General features: G+C 52.3%; 1 protein-coding gene across 1 annotated transcript in view; it reads left to right on the plus strand.

Moving 5' to 3' along the window:
* Nucleotides 1–15,501, plus strand: part of SRRM4 (serine/arginine repetitive matrix 4) — a 44,345-nt gene that overhangs the window by 6,322 nt on the left and 22,522 nt on the right. Inside the window, exons 2-3 of the mRNA XM_053994203.1 lie at nt 12,805–12,948; nt 15,148–15,228. Of these exons, the coding sequence (XP_053850178.1) occupies nt 12,805–12,948; nt 15,148–15,228 (225 nt within the window). The remainder of the gene's footprint in view (nt 1–12,804; nt 12,949–15,147; nt 15,229–15,501) is intronic.

Genomic DNA, 15,501 nt, shown 5'->3' on the forward strand with positions numbered 1-15,501 from the left:
AAAGGATCTTTGCTGCTCTGAGACTGGGTCTGCTCTGACCTATGGTTCTTCTCTGTGACCCACACAGCTCCTACCCCCTTGGGTCCTCCTCTGGTCCCAAATCCCTGGTGGTGCCATCATCTGGAAAACAGGCCTGTGTTTGATGCCTGGATTGGAGCCCTTTGGCATTCCCAGCAAAGGGCAGGGAGAAAGGCCAAATCCCTGGAGCCAGCTTGTGTTTGCAGCCTTGCTTGATGATTTCATAGGTGTCTGCAAAGGCACAGAGGTTGTGATGCCTGAAATGTGGTGGGAGTGGTGGGTCCCAGCAGCACGGCACCCTGAACAGGGCTTTGGTGTGGATCTGGCACATGCCAGGGATGAGCGGGCTGGACCATCAGCCCCGGCAGCGTGGCCAGGCACAGTGCCCAGGTCTGTGCCACCATCTCCTGGCAAAGGCCACGCGACCCTCTGCGGGACACCGGGTGCTGCAAAACTGGCTTCTCCATCAGGCACTCGAGCTGAAAGCGCTGACAAACACGGGGAGTTTAAAAATAGCCATTTCTTTCGCACGCGGCGGGAACACTTTCCCTGCCAACACAGCAGGGACTGCAGGAAGGGCTTACAAAAAATAATGCAAGTGGCAAAATAAACTCTATTAAAAACTGTACTGGTGTTTGAGGCAGGCTGAAATGAGTCTCTGGTATAGCGAGGCTGGGGTTCCACCAATGACCCGTTTAACTCTGCATGTTTAATTTATGTCTCGTCATTAATGGAAGAAGAAGCAGCTGCTGCCCAGCCCCAGCTGGGGGCATCCCCTCATTCACCCCCGAGTGGGTGCCTGGGTGGGCAGAGGGGACACTGTGGGCAGGGTCCTGCTGCCTGTGGGGCTGCTCTTCTCTCTCCTTGCTGGGGCAGGGGAGGCTGTGACTTGCTGGTATGGGCAGTGGGGGCTTTCTGCTGCTGGGTTCCAGGGCTGGGGTCAGGTGCCTGTCTCGCAGGCTGAAGGGTGGCTGCAGTGCTCTGAGACCCACAGGCAGTGATGAGAAAATGGGTTTGCACTGCCACTAACATCAAATTCCAGCAGTGCATCATCCCGCTGGAACTTGACGGCACTTTGGCAAAGGGCTACTTGTATTGAATTTATCTCTGTGCCCACATGTGTTGGAGGGTGACTGGAAGAGAGTGAGGCAGGAGGCTGGGATTTGGGCTACATTACCATCAGGATGAAGAATTAGCTACTGCCCAGCAAGAGAAATATTTTTGCATTAAGAGAGATTTCACAGTTAAAGAGCTCCTGCTGCATTAATCTGTGGGTCAGCTGGAGCTGCCGTACAATCCCCTGCCCAGCAGAGCTGTGCAAGTGTAACACCAATCTGTAAGAGCATGTAAATATGACAGAACTTATTCTCCACAGCTCCATCAGCTGCAGCCAGCAGAGCAACCCTGCTCTGCCAGGGCACGGACGTGGCTGGGGCCCAGAGGGTGCAGGAGGCACTTTGGGATTTGGGCAGATCTACTCCTGAGGTTGGTGCTTTAACTCAGAAAACTTACTTCCTGTAAAGCATTTGCCCTCTTCAAATCCCCCTGGTCAGGATTGCTATGATGGGGACAAGCAAGACAACTGGCTTCAGCACTTCTTTGAAGGGATATGGCTTTTATTCTCCTGAAAATTCCAAGACTGCCGATTTACAGAAAAGAAAACCCCAAAGCAACAAAACTTGTCATGAGTCACCTGCCCTTCCCTGTGTGTGGGGCAGCCTCTGTGGTTATCCCTTATCTCCACCCCCTCCCTGCCTTTGTCTGCCCATCAGCCACGCCTTGGCAGGGTTAGAGGGTGATGGTGCAGGGCCAACGCAGCAGAGGGGCAGGAGGATAATGCCACAGAGAGGGAGGTGCAGGGGGTCTGGGTGGGCACTGCCAGTGGAGGAGGAACAAAGGGAGCTGTGCTGTAACCCCTGAAATGGGGAGGTTTGCAGCCTGACCTGCTGAGGAATGGTGGGACCCACGGGCTGTGGGCCTGGCTGTGCCCTGTGTCTCCTAATCTTGGTCTCCTGGTGACCTCCTCTGGCCCCTGGAGTGGGGCCCCCCCTCAGTCCCTGTGTGGGGCTGAGCTCTGCAGGGCACAGGATATGTTGGTTGCATCTCCCCCAGGATCCCTGAACATCCCCAAATGCATGGATTCAGTTTTGTCTGGTGGCTGGAGAAGTTGTTGGTGTGGTTTTGGACCAGTTCTTGTGCTCTCCCAAACACTTCCCACATGTGAGTCAGGAGCCAGTGAGGGTGAAGGATGTTCCTCATATATTTTTGGAGGGGTTTTGGTGAATCCAGGCTGCCAGAGTCCCTGTCTCTAACCCTGCCCTCACCATGAGTGTGAAGCATCTCTGCACCTGCAGGGGCAGAGCCAAAGGCACAACGCTGGCAGCACGTAGCAGTGGAAGGTTTAGCTCCTGCTATGTGCTGCCTTGTGGCAGTCGTTACTCCCCCATTGCCTCAGGAGTTCACCACAAGTGCTTTTTTCCACCCAGAGTCCTCAGTTTCCCCGTTCCCCCCAAGCAGGCTCTGATGCCCAAGGGCTCTGGGCATGGGAGATGTGCCATGGGGACGGGTGGGTTAATTTTGCAGTGGAGGCTTGTGGTCCAAAGTGCTGCCTGCCAACTCTCTGGGCTGTGAATGCCACCCAGGGCACATCCATCCCTGATTAATGGAAACTAAAAAGCAGGATCCTAAGGACCCGTGGCTCCCCTACCCCTCCCCACTGCTGGCTGCCACAGCCAGCCCTCAGCCTGCATTGCTGCCGGGTTTGTCCTGCACGGAGCAGAGGACAGCGGGTGTCACCTCGCCTGCCTGTGGTGGAAAAGCAGGCACTGGAGCCTGTGGACACAGCCTGTGCCCTGCCTGCAGAGCTGGCACTGGGACTCAGCCAGTGCCCTGCTCCCCCCGCTCACCCTCCCCAGCACGCTGGTATTGATTTGACCTGAACTCCCTTTAATGTGCTGTGATTTCTTTCAATTAGGCTTTGAGCGAGGTCTCTGCCACGTTCAATAGAACTGGACCGGTGCCTGGACTAGCACAGCCCAGAGGGAGATGTTTGCAGATGCTCCCCCATCCCTGGCAAGAGCATCCCCCCGTGCCCTATTTTCCCCATGTCCCATGAGGATAATCCCACTACTTAAAGGTTTCTCCTTGTCCCCTCTGCGTTTTCTGGCCCTTTGCATGCACTGGACTGGTGGCTTTGCCAAAGGGCAGATTCAGGGTGCTTCCTGCTGTGTGCAGGAGCAGCCCCACTGCAAACAGGAACTGAACCAACCCTGAGCACTCCTCATCTTCACATGGCCAGCAAAGCTTTTCCCTCTCTCCTTGGTGGCTGTCATCTCCTCAGGGCTGCACTCAGCCAAGTCAGGGCTTGGTGTCACATTGTTTGCGGCAAACTGATGGGCAGGGTGCTTGTTTCCAGAGATTGTGTGGAGCAGAAATCCCTGCCCTTCATCTCCAGCTGCAATTACCGAAGCCAAGTCGATGCAGTTGATGGTAATAGGATGGTAACACTGTCTGAATTTGTATTTAATGCTGATTCCAAGGGTCTATAATCTTCATCAGCACCACATGACTTTTTATAGAACAGAAAAATGTGAGAGCGGTTAATGAGCTGTAATTCTGGAGAGCTTCTGCCTTGATTGGGACTAATTATTTTCTTTATAAAAATAATTAACCATCCACACAACCTATAGAGTGAAAGGCATGTGGCATTAATTAAATCATGCAGTATTTTTCACTGCACCTTCATCTCCCATTTCCCAGCACATCCCAAATAGACAGTCACACACTGCTGAAAGCCAGGCTGGGCACAAGCTGGCATCGTGTGAGGGCTTGTGCTGGGCACAAAGGGCAGGCCCTGGGTGAGTGGGCTGCCTCCAGGTCCCAAATCCACAGCCTCTTGGCCCTGCATGTAGTGTGAAAGCCCTCATTTGTGTGGGGAAGGCTGGTTTGGGGGGGTAAGGTGATGGTGCTCACACGTGGGCTGTCTGTGAGGGTACAGAGGGGATACTGGGGGTGTCACTAGGGCAGCCAGGGGGGCCCTGGCAGGGCACAGGGCTCTGTGCTCTGTGCTGTGCTTTGCTGTGGGGCAGCAGCATATCCCAGAATTGACGTGGTGGCTTTGTACAGGCCAAACCTTTGTTCTCCAGCCCTCTAGGATCCTGGGATGAGTCCCAGGTGAATGTGCCCCAGCACCGGGGCTGTGCGTGCTTAGACACACACTTACATAATACATAATTGTTAACAAAACTAATTCCTCTATTTTCCTGGAGGTATTCTGAGAACTAATGAATATATTTGCATAATCTTGATTTTGTTTATGAATAATTCTGGATTATCCAAATGTGAATAACACCAGGGCTTTGCCACTCTAGATTGCCTTTCAGCTGAGGATAGCAAAGCATTTTACAAATATTAGTTCAGCCTCACAAATCCCAGCAAGCAATAAAATTATTATTACACCCAATTAAAGATGGATGGGATGGAAACTGAAATGATTCTCTGCAGCCTGTCCTGGCAGGGTCTGCCACAGTGACTCACCTGCCTCTTCCAAATCTTCCCCCTAGGAAGCAGCAAGCTGACAAATATCCCCTTTTTTCTTTTTTGGGATGATTTAAAAGACTGTCCAGAGTTGCAGGGTGGTGTGGATGGTTGGGGACCTCCTGCCTGAGAGCAGACAGGAGGTTTCTTTCTGGCTCTGACTCTCACACAGCACTGAGCACCCCACAGCTCTGTGTGTGGCAGGGATGGCACAGACCAATCTTTTCCTCCTTGGAGCACAGTGGGAGGAGAAAAGGTCCTGTCTTCCCTTCCAGAAACTCTCCTTTACTCAAAACCTCCTCACCAGTCCTTCCTGGACAGGCAGCCTGACCACTGAGGTGTTTCCTACAGGACCAGGGGGTGTTACAGGGAAAGAGGATTGGGGTCAAACCAAACACTCCCACCCATGAAGCTGCAGTTCAAGAGCTTCCCAGCTCAGCTGCCACTGCACACACAGGGAGGCAAAGGGCCTTCCTGGCCATAAAAAGCCCCCATCAGAAAGTGAGGGTGGGAGTTTAAAGTCCACTTTCCACATCCCTTGCTGGGCTGGGATCCTTGCAGGCTCATTGCTCAGCAGCAGAAATCTGTTGGTTAATTCCACCCCATGGGAGCTAATTTCTGCCCACGCTTCTCTGCGTGGGGACATCTGCTCCTCACGGTGTCGTGGAGCCCTCCTGGCCCCAGGTGGCACTGGCAGTGCAGCCCTGTACATCATAGGGGGCTGGATGTTCAGGAGACAAGTCCCAAAGAGAAGGATGGCCAGGGAACCCCTCCTCACCAGACCCTGCCCATGTGATGCCCTGGCTGGGGACACCCATTTGGCACCCAAGCTGGGGACATCCATTTGGCTGCATGCCTGAGTGTGTCCTGGGGGTTGTTGAGCATTTTTTAATGTTGGAGTAATTTCAAGCTGAGCCCTTGGAAATCACTGTTCTGTAGTGAGCACCATGCCTGTGTTCTGGCACATGGGGCTGGTTTATGAACAGCATCTGGTGACCTGGGTGTCCCTGTCCCCAGCCTGGATGGATGGGTGGGGCAGCAGAGAATCTCAACCAGAGGCATTTCCAGGGCAGCTCTGCAGGCAGGTGGCAGCTCATGAACAGGTTGTGTTCTTGGAGTTACCTGAGTGTTGGGACCTCCAGTGTGCTCTCCCTTTATCCACTGACAATTCAAAGGAAGGAAATTAAGGGAGAGGAGGAAAAAGTTTATGTGAGTGGCAAAGAAAGCATTGCTGCTCCAAGTGGATCTTGTCCAGCCATCTTCTCCTTGCTGCTTCCAAAGTGCCTAATTACTAATTCATTTTTAAAGTGATCTCTCAGTGGTCCCAGGAGCTGCGGGTAACTGTGTGCTTACAATTCCCTATTTGATTAAAATTTAACCAGTTGTTATTGGCAAATTCACTATTTCACTGCTGTTTGCCATGCCAAATAGCACAGGGTTTGGACAACGGGGGGAGCAGGCACATCTGATGGTCCCAGGAGCAGAGGCTGGCACTGTGCAGCCCCTTGGGTGTGAAGGTGCCCTCCAGCCTGACCATACTGCAGGCAGTGCCAAGGCACTTCTTTTCTAGGACATCAATGAGTTCATTTTTTTGGTTAAAACCTTCCTAAAGCATTAAGCATCATCCTCAGCTTCTGGCTCCCCATGCTGTGTTGAGAAGTGCGCAACTGCAGCCACTTCCTCCCAGCTCCTTGGTCCTGACCTTTGCCCAGCTTGGCTTTGCCCTGTGCTGCTTGTGGGCAAGTGTTTAATGGGACAGATCCAGACTTTTCCTAATCACAAGCTCTGCAAGGGCTGTTTCAGGTTGCCCCCATGCCTGGCTGTCAGCTCACCCCCTTCATGGCTGCTGCAGGCTGCCTGGGGGTGATGGCAAGGAAAGGAGCCGGGAGTGCTGTTTGGGGCCAGCTGGGAGGAGAGTGACTGTGGGGCAATGGTGTGATTTAGCATAAGCTCTCATCACCCAGGAGCCCGGCATCCCCCAAAACATGGATCAGGGATGTGCCAGATTGCTGTGCCACGGGGCAGCACGTCAGCACTTTCGTCTCCATTTGCGGGCACCTGAAAGCACCAAAGCTCCTCTCGTCATATTTCCTGATGGAGGAGAAAACTGGCTCCTGTACAGACATGGGAACCCGCGGGTTGTTTGTCTAAGGAGGAGGATTTGAGGACAGGAAAGGCACAGGGTTGTCCCCCTGAGAGCAAGCCTGGCCCGGCAGTGTGCAGGTGCTGATGGGCAGGAAGCTCCGCAGGGACCTCCGAGCCGGCAGCGTGGGAGGCACAAGATGCCGTAGAAACCGTTCGAGATGGGGCAGCAGTCCAGGTTTTCTTTAGAAACAATGTGACCATGTGCCATATTCCTCAGGTTTCTCTCTGTTGTCGCTGGCAGGCAGTCAGCAGAGCCATCCTGGGTCGCTGGCAGCGAGGGAAAGGGACACCGAGCCCTGCAAGGTGCTCGGGAAGGAAGGGCGACAGGGGATGGGGCTTCTGGTGCCCCTGGGGAGGAGGAAACCGAGCTGTGGGGAGCAGAGAGAGGCTGTGCTCACCCTCGTGCCTGACCCTGCCTAAGAAGGCGATTCACGGAGGCATCGCTTTCCCCCGTGGAGTTTTCCCTCTGCAGGGATTGTCCATCCCCTGCTGCACAGCAGGAGCCGCCGCCGCTGCCAGCTGGTGGCCGGGACAGAGCCCTCCCCGTGGGCTGCCACCTCACAGCATCCCCCGGAGCATCTGGCACTGATCCTGCGCCGCCACCGCGGCCTCTTCCAGCTGGGAAGCTCCTCTGTTCTGATCCAACCATGCATAATAAATCAACTGCTGGAAAAGAAAGAGCCAAGCTGCTTTTTTGGCCCGGGATGTGCTGAGAGCAGTCCTTAAACCTTTCTGGAGTGCAAGAAGGAAAAGGAGCCGCATCCAGCCAGGACACAGGGTTCCCAGGAGCAGGAGGGGGAGGAGAATCGCAACTGGCAAAAATCTTATGAAAAATGTATAGTACAGAATTGTGTTTCTCTTGTGCGTTTGAACTGCCTCAAGAAACCCACGTGCCTTTCTGCAGCTGGTGCCTCTGCTGATACACAGAAAAAAATAGCAGGGAGAAGATTAAAATTGAACTGGCTTGGAGTCTGTGTAATCAAGGAAAATATCTCGGTGATTTGCTATTATAATTTTCAATAACAAACTGCAGGGCTCCTGCTGCACTAATAATAATGGGTTGAATGAGGTGGGCAAAGAACCTGCCATGGGTGTTTGTGTGTGTATGTGTGTGCTTGTGGGAAGCACTCACAATATTCCCCATCTCCTAATTTTGAAGAGGTATTTTTAGTGTGTATTTCAAAGAGCTTTACATAAACACATCTGCTGGAGTTTTTGCTGGGAAATGTCTTCACAACAGTCTTTCTGTCCCCTCCCTCTCAGGGGACAAGGGAATGGTCTGACCATTTTCTTTTTCAATCAGATAAGCAAACCCAGAGAGTGAAAGAGAAAATCACAGGCTCATTTTGCCAGTGCCAAAAGGCTTCTCAGCCCAAAGGGTGGATTTTAGAAACACTTTGAGCAGCTCAGATCACCCTCACTAGAGTCCAGGACAGAAGCACATGTGATATGGCTGTGGCAGAGAGTGCAGGGATGTGGGAGAGCGGGGATCCTGGCCCACCATTGCCCTCTCTTGCACAGCCAAAACCTCCAGGTGAGGAAAGGAGAGGAAGGATGGGATATTCCATCCCTGGATCACCTGTCCATGCACTTTTTGCATGTTACTCAGGAGAAGTGGCAAGAACATCCCTGGTGCAAGCAGCTACAGGCACAGGAGTTTCTCCAGCCTCCCCTCAGGATGCCATGTCCTGATGTTCTCAGTTCCAGGCAAGGTGTCCATCCTTCATCATGTAATGCCAGTGAAACATTCACAGCTTTTAGGCTCATCAGAGATGTTTTAGCCTTTTTTGTTTGGGGGGTTTGGTTGGCTGAAGCTGCTCCTGCCTTTTCACTGAGGGTATAGAGATGATGGGAACATGAAGCCAGCTAGGGCTGAAGCAGGGAATGTAGTAAAGTTTCTGTGTTGGCTATCCCAAATCCTCTGACCTTGGAAGTGCTGCCAGTGCAGGTCTGCCAAGAGCACTCAGTGCCTAGAGCCTCTGAAGTGCTTGTGCATCCAGCACCCAACCCAGCTGCATGTGCAAAGGAAAATAAAGGATAAAAAAAAATCCCCAAAAACTGCTTGGTTAGCATGGTCCAGCCCCAGTTTGCTTACACTGCTGCTTGCAGGGCAGCTGGGAAGGACACAGGGGCTGCACAAGGCCACCGACGGCTGGAACTGCTGGGGTCCATCCCGTGGAGGTGAGGGACAGCACAATTGAGCGGGGAGATGGTCTGGTGCCACACTCTGGCAGCTGAATTGTCTCCCTGGTCAGTCACTAGGGAGACAATTTTCCTGCTTTTGTCTCCTCTTGAGATGAGTTACTGCGGGGAAAAGGCTGATTGATGGAAGGTTTGTGGCAGGAGACAGCTGCAGGGCCAGGGGAGCTGGGCTGGGACACGGGAGCCTGTGGGCAGGGGGAGGGCAGTGCCCCGCGATGGCAGCACCCAGGGAACGTCAAGTGCACAGCAAAGCCCCCTGACTGCTGTCACTGCGGAGCCGGGGGGGACGGGTGTCACTGGGCTCAGCTCCCCGAGCTGTGTGCGTCACCAAGTGCCACATTTCATGGCCCGATGAGATGGCATTTGGCCATGGCATGCAGCATGGCAGCCCAGGATGGAGGGATGGGCATGGTTTGGGAGTTTGCTCCCTTAGGCAGCAAATGCTTTGTGCCTTTGTCCCGTCCTCTGTGGGCAGTGCCAGGATCTGTCCGTGGGCAAGGGCAGTCATTAACTGGTCTCCATGGTATCCCCACACACTGGGGGTGACATCCATTCCCCATGCAAGGGTGACAGAGTGGGTTGGCCTCAGGGCACTGGCAGCAGCAAAGAGCCACCCATCCCTTCTCCTCCATGTGGCCATAGTGGTTTATGATGGTTTCATCTGCCTTCAGATAAGGAATGTTTGGGTTCCTTCCCATTAGTGACCTTTCCTGCATCATTTGTATTAGGGTAGGCAATAGATCATGACCCTCTGCTGCCAACACATTCTGTTAGAGAGGGAATACATGTCAGGACCCGAATTGACACCGCAGTGTGGAGGTGGGCAAGCTGGGCTGTGAGAGGCTTGTGCTGGTGGAGAGTCGAGGGCACTGTGTGCCTGCTGCTTCTCTTCCAGCCACTGCGGCATTGGCAAAATCTGCCATGAGCCCAAAACCCCCTCCTGGACCAGAGACTGCTGGGATGGGAAGGGACAGGATGAGCCAGCTGTGGTGGGTGGTTGCACAGGGCATGTTCTGCACTGAGTGGGTGGCAGGCAGCCCAAAGGTGCCCTACTCTGGGGGTCTCCCATCAGCAGTAGCTGTGCTGCTTCTGGACAGGTCTGATGGATAGGCTGGATTTCTGCACAGCAGAAAGGAAGGGAAAAGAAAAACGAGTGCAAGTGATCGAATTGCCAAGTGGAAATGGAGGGCAGGTGGGATGGGTGGGCAGCTGCCTTGTCCTGGTCTGACTGCCAGGAGTGAGTGCATCCTTAGGGACAAACATGCAACCAACACACTGGGAAGAGAGGCCGTGCTCCTCACTAGGAGTGCTGGAGCAGTGCTGCCCCCCAGCAGGGCATTCCTCCTTCTCCTCTTCTTCCTGCCTCCTCTGGCACACCCACTGAGTGAGTCCCGTGCTCCCAGCAGCATCCTGCTGAGCATCCCCGCTGCTCTCCCTGGGCCAGCTCCAGCAAAAACACCCACAGAGGCTTCTTCTTTTCTGCTGCAGGCACAAACAGCAGGGAAAGTGTGATAATCCCTCCTTTGAGGCCACACAGATCATTCACACCAAACTGCATCACTTTTATATCAGTCATGAAAGACACGAAAGGCAATAAGAAAAGAAAGTGTTTATATATATATATATATATATATATATATATATATATATATATATTCAATCAATGTCTATGGAGCTCCACGCCAGGGGATTACCAGCCAGTTTAAAGCATTAGTGACTCTCAGCATCCATCAGAGGGGAGCATTTGGTTGAATGGAAGCCAGCCTTTGATGGAATTGGAGAATAATTATTTCCATCAATAATTACTTCCAAGCCCAGAAGAAATGGTGCCTGGCACATTGCAGGACAGAAGTCCTTGATTGCCTCGAGGCCAATATGTTTTAACCCCAGGACCTGGAAATCCCATTAGAGGCTGGGTGAACAAGGATGTGTCCAGGTCCTGGCAGTGGTGTTCCAGCCTGCTGCCAGCCTGGGGAGGATCCCTCCTGCCTCTGCTGCTGGAGTGCATCCAGCTCAGACTTTGCACAGGTCATTAATCTGGGGACGTTTTTAATGGATCCTAATGATTGGGCCTCAGAAGGCTGTTCTTAAAAGGGGTTTGGGAAAGGCCACAAGCCAATTAGCTGGCACACAGAAAATGATTAACCATGTAGCTTCCTGGATGGTTAAAAACAATGGAGATGTTGGGAAGCGACTGAGGGATTTATTACAAACAGACTTTTTAAAGCAAGAGGGACTATTCACCTCCTGCATGTTCTGGGCCAGAAACATTTCACCCAGCTTCCCCCCACTGATCCTTTTATTTGGCTGTGCATATCCTTAAATGTTAAGGCATTACAAAATGGGCTCCAAGGAGGAGCTGGCTATTAGAGAAAGTGGATGCTTGTTGAGAGAGAGGTGGGAAGAGAGGGGTGATCCTTCTGCAGGTGTTCCTGTGCCAACTCCAACCCCAAGGAGTGTTATTCATGGCTGAGGCAGGCAGCAGGATGCTCCCTGGGGCATGCAAGGCTCTAGCCATGCCTATTTGGGCCATTTTTAACGTGCCATTGCTCTTTAGTCACCCTCTTGCCCCCACTTAACCCCCAGATGTGCAGCACACACCTGGCCCTGGGCCTTGTTCCTGTCTCCACAGACCATGAGTGATGGCTGTGGTGGTCTCTGCAGCCAAAGCATCTTTCACTGTGCATCAAAGCATCTCACTGTGGCTGCAGGGCTGGCAGGGGGACATCCCAGCCTCCCCCTGCTCTGGTGGGATCCACATGGCCTGAGGGCTCCAGAGAGTTGCTTTCCAAGGACAGGGGTAGGTCTGGTGGCAGACACAGTCACGGGACTTTGCAGAGCTGACCCTAAAGTGGCATCCACAGCCCAGTCCTGTGATTGGCTTTAAAATGGGGACACTTTTAGTGCCAGTTGAACCCAGCCTACTCAGGGTATCACCCCACAAACTGTTTGGGCCTGGACATGCCCACGTTTGCTTTATCTATTCCATAATGCTCTGGATGACACTAAACACCAACGTTTTCAGCACCCCTGCTGGGTATGGTTTATGGCTTTTCATTAATCTTTTCATTCTTTGAAATAAATATCTGCAGGGCCTAGAAACCGATTTACTTTCCTCCTGAGTGTCTGCACGCAGCCTTGTTTGGGTTTGTTTTCTCCATTCAGCAGCTTCTTTTCTCCATTTCAGCTTGCACAAGTCCCAGTGTTTCTTAGAAACCACTCCCTCCAGGCTTTCCCTGCCTTTGCTCTGCTCCTTGCCAGCTGTCAGGGTTCTTGCAGGCACTCACCTGGCCCAGGTGGTTCCCCTTAACTCTGCTGACCTGTCCCAGGTTCTCAAGGTTGAGCTGTCAGCAGGACCAGGTGTGTTCACAAGCCCAGCACCTTATCTGTAGGAAGTTTGCTGCCAGTCCAGGATGAGGATGTGTGGCAAGGTGTTATCAAGGCATTAGCAGGTTTGGAAAACTACATTGAAATGGGAAAGGGTTGTGGTTTTTTCCTATCAGAGTGCAAAATCTGTGCTGTCTCTGCAGAGCTGGTGATCTAAACCCCACAGTGCAGGTGAAGATGTCCTGACTGGCTCCTGTTATTCTTTCCCACTGGATTGGATCTGGCCCTGTGCTGTCCAGCTGCTCCTTTGGCTGCACTGTGCTCGTGGCATCTCTGCCTGAGCAATGAGCACAGCATGCCTGGGCTGGGGTGCAGCTTGGCTTGGGAAGGGGGCATTCCAGAGCCCTGTGGGGGCACTTCCCACGGCAGAGCTGAGCACTGAGAGCAACCTGCAGCTCTCCTTCACAGCTGCACAGCTCCTACCTGCAGAAGGGAAAGGAGATTCCCCAGGAGGTGGGGAATGACCCCAGCCGAAGGGACAGCTCCTGACGGCTTTGTCGCCTCTTGCCCCGGCAGTGGGACGCTCAGCTGCCTGCCGTACCCTGCGGAGGACAGACGGCCCGAGAAGCTGAGCAGCTGCGTGGTCAGGGAGCCCGCCAGCACCAACGGCTGTGCCAAGGGGAGGGACAGACGAGACCATGGCCACCGCAGGTCACGCAGGTAGGAGCCCGGGCCGTCAGCAGGGAACACGGGGCTGGCAGGGAAGGTGTCTGTGGATGTTTGCTCAGCCCTTCTGGGGTCTGTGAGAGCTGGGGGGGGGGGGGGGTCTTCAACGGCTTAGTGTGTGCGCAGAAAATGTGTGCAATCGCATGAAATCCCTGTGTGAGTTTGCAGGGACAAACATACAGTTCGTTTCTACTCCAGGGCTTGCTCTTACAGCCTCCTTCGGAGTCTTCCAAGACCTGCCAGCACTCCTCTGCACTACCAGCTCTGCTGGGAATCGCCCTCAGCAATTCCCCTCTCCCCATGCTAGATCAGCTCAGCAGCGCTGCCTTCATTAGGACACAGCCTCGTTATCAGCTTGTCGTTAGTCCCTGACCACTTGAGAGGAGAAAAATGAATGAAACGTTGTAAATGAAGCAGCTGGGGTTTCTGAGCCCTGCCTGCTCAACCGTCTCTGGGATTAAAGCCTCTCCGTTCAGTTAAAGATGCTGGAAAGAAAGAGCAAGAAAGCACATTTCATATCTTCAGATTTCAGGCCAACCACAACAATAATCTAAAGCACACTTTTAATTAGACTTTGATGATAATCGCGGAGGAACAATTGAAGTCAGATCAGTGCAAGGGAGAAAGCTGCCACATCAAAGACAAAAGACTTTATCTGGGGAGAGGGAGAAGGGCTCTGCAGAAACTGCCCGCGGCTGCATGGTCAGATGTTGCTCCCTGCTCTCCCGTGGCTGTGGCAGTGCCCAGCTGTGTCCCTGGGTGTCTTTGGGCAGGTATCTGAGCTTAGTGACAATGAGACATCCTGGAAAATGCATTATTTCTGTCTGCACTGAGGTAGAAGGGCCACTGAGCCCAGGGTGTGCCACATCCTCTCGTGGTGCTGCTGCTGATCCGTGAAATCCTTGGGAGGAGCAGTGAGGATGAGGATGTGGGTGCTCCATGGGGCCATGCTGTGCTTGCACACTGGGTTTACTGCACCAGAAGTGCTCATTATTCACAGCTCACAGCTGAAGCATTAGCCTGCAGTTTCATTTTGCAGAGCTTTTATTTTTTTTCCCAAAGTGTATTAAAAGCACTAAGCAATTGAGTTTTTATGATAGTGTAATTTCAGTGGTAATTCAAGCCCTGGATGATCAAGTGTTGAGGGGTGCTGGAGTCTGAGTGTCCCCCTGCAAAGTGTCGTTTGCTCTGCATTAGGACTTTCATTAGCAATAATGTTTGTTCTTGCTGCAGAAAACTGCTCAATTTTTGGCCTGTTTATGTAGTGAAGATCTCAGCATTCTCTGGCCATGGGGCTGCTTCCACCCATTCCTTGCTCCTGGCTATTCCCAGGGGCAGGATGAGAAGTGGGGAAACTGAGGCACAAACCCAGCACCCTCAGTGATTTATCAGAGGCCCTGGGGAGCTCGCTGTGCCCCCACAAACCTTGATCCTGGATCCATTAGGGGATTCAGAGGGACCTGTGGATCTGTTTGGAGATCCACATGGATGATTTGGGCTGATTTAGGGATGCCACCAGCTGCCTCTGTCTTTACAAGCATTTGCTTTAGTTAATGAGTAGCCACAGAGTATCTGTTATTTTTTTCAGCCCAATGCTCTGAATTAATTAACCACGGTATTTGCTTTTCATTGAAATATAACACAATTCAGCATGATGTGTTTAAAGAAGAAATTAATTTGCAGGAGGGTTTATTTTCAAGGCTTAACAACTGTATAAGAGATGCATATCTCCTTAAATTACCATAGTGTCTCAATAAATATATATATATTTCTAATCAATTGCTACTTAACACATGTCAAGTCTTTATTATAGTTAGATGCATCTGGTTGCAATAATTACTGTATGCAAATTAAATGCCAATTAATTATTTAAAGCATATTTACAAAGAGCAACAAAACCTATAAATCTGTTTTGGAGTCATTAACCTCAGCAAACATGTTTTAAATAATCAGCATTGCTCCACATTAGTGGTGGAGCTGTCTTGTTATATCTCTATTAGACAGTTTGTTTAAACTGTGACTAAATAATTTGTTAGAGGGTAATGAGGCAACACCCACACCCTTGGCCCACCATGAACACTGACCTTGCTGCCCCACGTCCCTGAGGCGGGGATGCCAGAGTCCCAGGTGAGCCCATTCAGGGTTTATTTTTATTATTTTTAATGTTTATTTGATCTTGTCCCCAATCTTCAGCCCTTCGTGCGATGGGGAGCGGCTACTGCCAGCTCGGGGGAAGAAGAAGAAAAAGAAATCTAGCCGCAAGAAGCGAAGGAGGTGAGGGAGCCATGGCGGCGTGAGGGGACGGGCAGGGCAGCCCTTGGCTGGGTGTGAAGGAAAAGGGTCATGAGGGAGCCATGGCAGCATGAGGGACAGACAGGACAGCCCTTGGCTGGGTGTGAAGGAAAAGGGTCATGAGGGAGCCATGGCAGTGTGAAGGGATGGGCAGGACAGCCCTTGGCTGGGTGTGAGGGAAAAGGGTCATGAGGGAGCCATGGCAGTGTGAAGGGATGGGCAGGACAGCCCTTGGCTGGGTGTGAAGGAAGAGTA

The sequence above is a fragment of the Vidua macroura genome, chromosome 18 (genome assembly GCF_024509145.1).
Source record: "Vidua macroura isolate BioBank_ID:100142 chromosome 18, ASM2450914v1, whole genome shotgun sequence".
Lineage (NCBI taxonomy): Eukaryota > Metazoa > Chordata > Aves > Passeriformes > Viduidae > Vidua > Vidua macroura.